The 7,068-nt window shown below is 26.1% G+C and overlaps 2 protein-coding genes across 5 annotated transcripts; both read left to right on the forward strand.

The window, feature by feature from the left end:
• The first annotated feature begins 1,558 nt into the window (after window positions 1-1,558).
• Window positions 1,559-3,204, forward strand: LOC123259755 (leptin receptor gene-related protein). Of its 4 annotated transcripts, none has more exons than XM_044720435.1 (4): window positions 1,559-1,805; window positions 2,335-2,409; window positions 2,493-2,691; window positions 2,767-3,204. In XM_044720435.1, the coding sequence occupies exons 1-4, from the start codon at window positions 1,780-1,782 to the stop codon at window positions 2,878-2,880; spliced, it is 414 nt and encodes a 137-aa protein (XP_044576370.1). In that variant the 5' UTR covers window positions 1,559-1,779; the 3' UTR covers window positions 2,881-3,204. The 4 variants fall into 4 exon arrangements, with proteins under 4 accessions (XP_044576370.1, XP_044576371.1, XP_044576373.1 ...); XM_044720436.1 differs by having other exon boundaries at window positions 1,562-1,795; XM_044720438.1 differs by lacking the exon at window positions 1,559-1,805 and adding an exon at window positions 2,050-2,131.
• Window positions 3,205-3,426: 222 nt separating this feature from the next.
• Window positions 3,427-6,932, forward strand: LOC123259730 (transmembrane channel-like protein 5). Its single transcript, XM_044720393.1, has 9 exons — window positions 3,427-3,805; window positions 3,887-4,338; window positions 4,421-4,572; window positions 4,635-4,722; window positions 4,986-5,134; window positions 5,207-5,597; window positions 5,691-6,376; window positions 6,459-6,592; window positions 6,699-6,932. Exons 1-9 carry the CDS (start codon window positions 3,766-3,768, stop codon window positions 6,893-6,895), a joined length of 2,289 nt encoding a protein of 762 aa, XP_044576328.1. The 5' UTR covers window positions 3,427-3,765; the 3' UTR covers window positions 6,896-6,932.
• The last annotated feature ends 136 nt before the right edge of the window (window positions 6,933-7,068 follow it).

A 7,068-nucleotide genomic window follows, 5' to 3' on the forward strand; every position in this document is an offset into this window, starting at 1 on the left:
CATTACGACCAATCATTTGACAGGAGTTTATACTACACCACAATTGTTTGTAGCTGCCAACCTTTGAAAAACAAATCTACGATAACATTATAGGTGTCGTTGTTGATGCGTTACGCGGCAACGAAAAAGTTAATTTACAAAAGTTGAATTGTTTTAAAATAATGTTTAAAAATATTTACACAAATATTTTTTTCAAATCAATATAATTTGTTAATTTAATTCTAGTAAGTTTAAGATTTTCGGATTTTCTAATACAATATAATATTAGAATTTTTTCATCTATATAATTAAGAGAATAAGAAAAATTTTGTCTCCGGCGTATTTATATGATAAAATAAGTATTTTAATTAAATTTAGTATCATTAGAAAGATCATGACCTGAATTTGTGCCTTTTTAATGTTTCATATGTTTTTCTCAGCAATAGTTAATTTTATTTATTATAATAAGTTTTCGAAGTAGTTCTTAATTGATTCGAATTCCGCGATAAATGTCATTTGTTCATTTTTTTATTCTATTTTCTTCATTCGAATGTGGTTAATACCTATATGTCAAAAATTAATTTATATAACTAGGAAATTAAGTAAAATTGTGTAATTGGTACTTATATCTATATCATAAATTTAATTTGATATTTTTCAGCGATAGTCGTTTATGATTTCAATAATTGAGAGAATAGGAAAATTTTGTGACGAACATATTATTATTATTATAACGTATTATTATTATTATAACGTATTATTATTATTATAACGTATTATTTTGAAAAGAGTTTTTATAGCTAAATTTGGTATCATCAGAACGATCTTGACAAGAATTTGTACCTCTTTACGGTCTTATATGTTTTTCAACGATAGACAATTTTTTATGTTGAGTTTTTGGAGCAGTTTTGAATAGTTTGTTGGTTCTATAAATTTGTTCCGTCACATTTAGGGCCAGTTTTTCAATCCAGGATAAAATTTTATCCAATGATAAAATATATTTATATATTTCATATATAAATATACTGGCCATAATAATAATACTTTTATCCTGGATTGAAAAACTGGACCTTATCCATTAAATTATTTGTAATTGATCCTGTCATGTAGCACTATTATTTTTAAAATATATTTCAAAAGCTTCCAAACTATATGTATAGTGTGATTAGAAATATTAAAAAATCATTAAGCCAAATTTTTTTTATTCATAATCTATAAATTTCGGCAGTCGCATAGTTATTGCAGGTTACTCGTATTGGCTAGATGCACGATGGTGCTGCCCTCATTTTTCATGCTTTTCCCATGTTAAATCAAACGGAGTAATTTAGTTTCAGTGGTCGCCATTAGCGTTAAATCATGCTCTTCCCATAAGATTTACGCGTAAAAGTGGTAGTCAGCGCCAGCCCTCCCGACCATATACTTCACACCCTGCCAATAATGTTAATAACGTAATATAATAACAAAACTTGAATTTTATTAGAACCGAGTATCTTGAGTAACTTTTTTAGGGCAGTTTTTCATGTAACTTGACACATTATTTTGACGAATCGTAACAATTGACAATAAAAGGATATAAACCAAACAGTATTTCTAACCTAAAGGTTTATGAGGTTTATGGAGAATGATCGTTACGGTTAATTTACATAGTTAGCGTCAAAACACTCTTTTTAACGCAACGAGAAGTATTTTTTTATTTAAAAGAAAGTAAAACTAAAAACGAAGAAAGATAATTTACATTAAAAAGGAGTTGACTGCCGATGACTAAATTTTTACTTTAGTTGGTTGCAAAATTTATCGACAATGGCTGGGATTAAAGGTTATACTTGGTACATTTTTTTATGTCAAGTGATAAAAGATTTGTGGTCTTATAAATATATTTTGCATCTGATGATGAATTATAAATAATTGACTAACACGAAAAAATAAATAATATTTTCTAATCGCAATAAGCTTAACCTAGAATTGAAGTATTATGAGTTCAATAAATTGCATAACTTTAATTAATGATTATCTCTACTTAATAATTTGCTGTTATAATAACATAAGCTTTGAATAAATTGCATACAAAAGTAATTTTTTTTTTGTTCTAAGTTGAGATCATAAATATTTTGTTTCGAGTAGTCACTTGGTAAATGTATTTATAACATGAAAAGTATGAATTCTCTAGTAAAAAATAAAAAAATGATATAAATTCATAAAATAATAATAAATATACACAACATAATTTCAATCTTTTTTTTTTTTCATGTTCAACGTTTTGTGTAAATTTTTTATCAACAGCGTAAGTATCAAGTTTGAATAACTTATAGCTTTTACTTTATTTATAAATAAAATGAAATGATTTTAAAATTTCAGGCTGGTTACACTTGCGTTCGCTGGCTCCATAGGAATGACATTTGTTATTCTGGCATGTGCACTTCCATCTTATCAGTAAATACATCAATAAATACGATATAAATCATTAATATCTATTAATTTGAATTTAATGAAGTATTTACAATAATTTTTTTCAGAGTATGGTGGCCGCTATTTGTAGTCTTATTTTATGTACTTGCACCTATTCCAACGCTCATAGCACGCCGTTACACAGAAGATTCGGGTAGTAATAGTAATCCATGTTTGGAACTTGCTATTTTTATTACTATGGGCATCGTTGTATCGTCATTTGCATTACCAATTGTTTTAGCACGTTCACCAGCTGACAAAGGAACCGTAAGTATTTTTTTTTTAAATTAATAAACTTGTTTATGTTTTTAATTATTAGTAAATTGTAATTATTTGTTACAGATTGAATGGGGTGCCTGCTGGCTCACACTTGCCGGAAACTTTGTAGTTTATTTAACATTACTTGGTTTCTTTATTACATTTGACCAAGACGATGCTGATTATAGTATGTGGTGAACAAATTTTTTGTATACAATGTACTTTTATTATTTACGTATAAAACGAAGAGTACTAAAAAAATATAAAATTATTAAATTTGATAATCAAATTTATTACTCAAAGTAATCAGCATTGTTGCATTTCATTAGTATTCATTTTTTTCTAAGTTAAAATGTAAACGATAAAAAAAATCAATTCGCGAGAACATTGACTGATGACTACGCTTTAATTTTATTCCGATTCAAAACTGACATCTACTAAGTAAAATTGCACCACTAACTTGTATTAAACAATATTAATTCCGTAGAACTTTATTAATAAATAATTTAATTATGTATTTAAGCTCATTTTCACATTATTAAAAATACTTAATATTAACATAAATAAGTGTATTAAATGATTTTTTGCATTAATACATGTAAAATTTTACAATTAAGAACAATATTATACAATAAGATTAATAAATATTAAATTATTAATACGACACCTAAATTTTATTTGTATATATACAAAAAATATATTTTTTTTATGATCGCAAGTCTTAAAAAATAAGTTAACATTAAAATCTATTATATCGGCAAGGGAGTGGATTTTGTCGATCTGTTAGATCGACTGAGAGATCAGGATGATCTATACACAACAAAAATGATCCAGACAGAATGTATCAAAGCCAACAGTGCATACATATATAAGTTTATTTTTACACACATATACTGTGAATTATATACCATTGTTATGTACGTGCTGACAGATAACGTCACCAAATGTGTGAACATTTTAACTTTTATTAATGAAATAAAAAATCGATATTGATAAGGATGATATCAAATAAGTAGTATTAGATTAAATCTAACGATAATTACTTTAAAATTCATTCTTCATAGCCGAGAGTATTTAATAATTATGATAGAACCAGAGAGTGATAATTTTGATATGCTAGAAGGTAAATTAATATAATTTATAATTAATTAGTTTTATTACTGGTTATTATTATTTAACTAAATTATTTATCTATATATTTAAGGACGGTCAAAACGATCTTCAAGTTGGAATGATTATGGATCATTCGAAAGTCATCGACTGACTCAGCGACGAGCTTCAGACCAACGTTTTTGTTCTCAGCATACTCGACATTTACCATCAAGAACACTAGCATTTTTAAGCTATACCGAAAATCCAAAACTTCATTTTGTGCAACCTTATAAAACATTACATTTATTAGAAGAAGAACAGTCTCAAATTGAAGAACACGTTGATAGTATCGCTAATCATATTGAACTTCAAGAAGATCTGATGCAAGATGATCCTCTATCAGAAATGCGGCGTATTGAAGCGCTTAGAGATATGCCAGAATGTTTGACTGTTAAAAGATCTATAAAAGCTAAATTGAGTCAGTCCATTAATCTTAAATCTAATAAACAAGGTTTAAGTACATGGAAAAGATTTAAGTACACTTTCAGTATTTTTTTTATAAAGGTAATGCCATTTAAATTTTTTTTTTCTGTAAGAAGATCAATCTATTAATAATTAAAATTTTATTTTTTATTGTTTTTAATAGATTATCATTGGTTTAAAAAATTTTTTATCCAATTTTGAAATATGGCACCATTCGATAAAATCTATTGAGGGCCATTTTGGAAGTGGTGTTGCAACCTATTTTAAATTTTTGAGATGGTTATTTTTACTCAATATTATAAGCTGCTTTTTAAGGTACATCAATAACCCTTATCATTAATATCTATGGATAAAAATTGATTTTTATTTTTTTACAGTGTGTTTTTTATTGTTATTCCTCAATCATTAATAGAAATTTATTCAGAGCCTTCGCAGTTTAATTTTGTTGATTTATTCATAGGACAAGTATAATTTTTTATCTTTATTTTTATTTCAACCCTCAAAAATCTCTCTGGATTACGCCAATTCTACCTCAAAAAAGTAGAATTATGTACCTTTATTTTAACGATCTATTAATTAATATCTTTTTACAAAAAAAATAATTGTATCTTTTTATATTTTAATTAGAGTCGATTATTTTAAGATGCAGAATTACGCTATATCTAGAGAGACAACTGATGGTTAATTAAATATTTAGTTAAAAAAAAACTTTTTAATTGTTTTTTTAGGGTTTTATGAAAAATACAATTTCATTTTATGGATTTTACTCTAATTACTCAGTAGAAATAATACCTGGTTATACGTATAATATACCAACAGCATATATAATTTCAATGTTATCTTGTTATTTATTCATATTTACTCTGTTGTCAGTAAAGTACGTTTTTATATACTTATTCTTTATGAATACATGAACAGTTTAATTATTAATTAAACATTTTTTTTACAGAGTAACAAAATCTTATCGAAAATGTTTCATTGAAACATCGGGTGGAATACATAATTTGTATGCAAATAAAATATTTTGTGGATGGGACCATAATATAACGTCGTACAAAGCAGCATGTTTACATTCATCTTCAATTTACAGAGAACTCAAAGAATTATTAGCTGAACCGGATACTTTTAATGACACTAGTTGTCTTGCTAAGCTTTATAAATTTTTTATACAGTTTATAGTAAATATTTCAGTAATGGTGACAATTGTAGGAACTGGTATTTTAATATGGACTTTACTCAGTGCACATATGCCTCAAAAATCAAATCTTGTTTCTATATTAACAATACCTTTAGTTGTTACAATTATTATGAGTATTTTTCCAGTCATAATTTCACAATTGGTAAAAAATATTAATTATTATTCAAATCATATCATTAATATAAACAGTGAAATAATTAATGATAAATATTAAAATAAAATTATTATTTTTCAGGTGAAAATTGAAAATTATAGAAATAAAAGAATTGCTTTATTTGTTACAATGATACGAATATTTGCAATGGCTGTGATAGTAATTGGTACATTATTAGTTTATTGGCTGACATTTGGCCTGACTGATTGCTGGCAAACAGAATTAGCTCAAGAAATGTATCGACTGATTATTTTTGACTTTTTAATATTTATAATAGGAAGTTTTATTGTTGAGGCGGTTCATTACTATGTTTATTCTACAGTTTGGAAAAAAATTGGTGCTCCAAATTTCGATATTGCCATAAACACCTTGAATTTAATTTATAATCAAATTTTATTTTGGGTAGCCTTCTATTTTAGTCCATTGTTATCGGTTATTAGTGTTGTTAAAATATTTTTAACATTTTATATAAAGAAATTTGGATTAATGAGACACTGTGAGCCACCCTTGATTCCTTGGCGAGCAGCTCAAACGCAAACATTATTTCTCGCTTTAACGTTTCTTGGTATGACTGGAGCTCTGACAATGTTGGGATATGTTGTAACAACTGTCGAGTGTAATGTCTGTGGGCCATTTCAAAATTATAATTACACTTGGGAAGTAGTAATTGAACGTGTTCTGGATCTTCAACGTGATAGCAAAGCATGGAAAATAATTACAAGTTTAGCCAAGCCAGGAGTCGGTGCAGCTATATTAATTGCTATGAGGTTAATTTATAATTTATAATTTGATCTACAATATTAATTACTAATTAAACCAAATAATATAAAAAATAATTTTTTTTTGCAGTGTAACTGTTTATTGTTTTCGTTCTAAAGCTGAAGCCAGTAGACAGATGGTTCAAATTTTACGTGAAATGCTGGTTCTTCAATCACGAGATAAAGACTTTTTGCTCAATGAATTTTCTAAAGTGGCTGACGAAAGTAAATATTTTATTTTTATGATACTATATATTAATATAACTTAGAATATTTTTTAAGATAAACTTAATTTTTTCATGATATTGAAATGAATAAAATGACATTACAGATTGGTTGCAACGTCGAATTGCTTTTAATGAAAGCCGTATCAATAGTATTGATCCACAAAAAGAATTGCATGTTCAAACTCCTTTTAAAAGTCGTAATACGTCGACGATTTTTGATAGTAACCCTCATAAATCCGAAAATATGCAAAATTCAACACCAAGCTGTTCAAAACATTATGTTACATTTGATTATTCTTAAAAGTATTATTTATTTATTTATATACAATGAAATAAATTGAAAAAAAAAAAAAAAATCAAAATTATCTTTTATTTACATAAATTTGTTACATTAATTTTGTTAGATAAATTTAATACTATTTTAAAAAATATATTTATTTCTTTCAATATTAGTTTATTCTATGATTAATATAT

This window comes from Cotesia glomerata, linkage group LG2 (assembly GCF_020080835.1).
Source record: "Cotesia glomerata isolate CgM1 linkage group LG2, MPM_Cglom_v2.3, whole genome shotgun sequence".
Lineage (NCBI taxonomy): Eukaryota > Metazoa > Arthropoda > Insecta > Hymenoptera > Braconidae > Cotesia > Cotesia glomerata.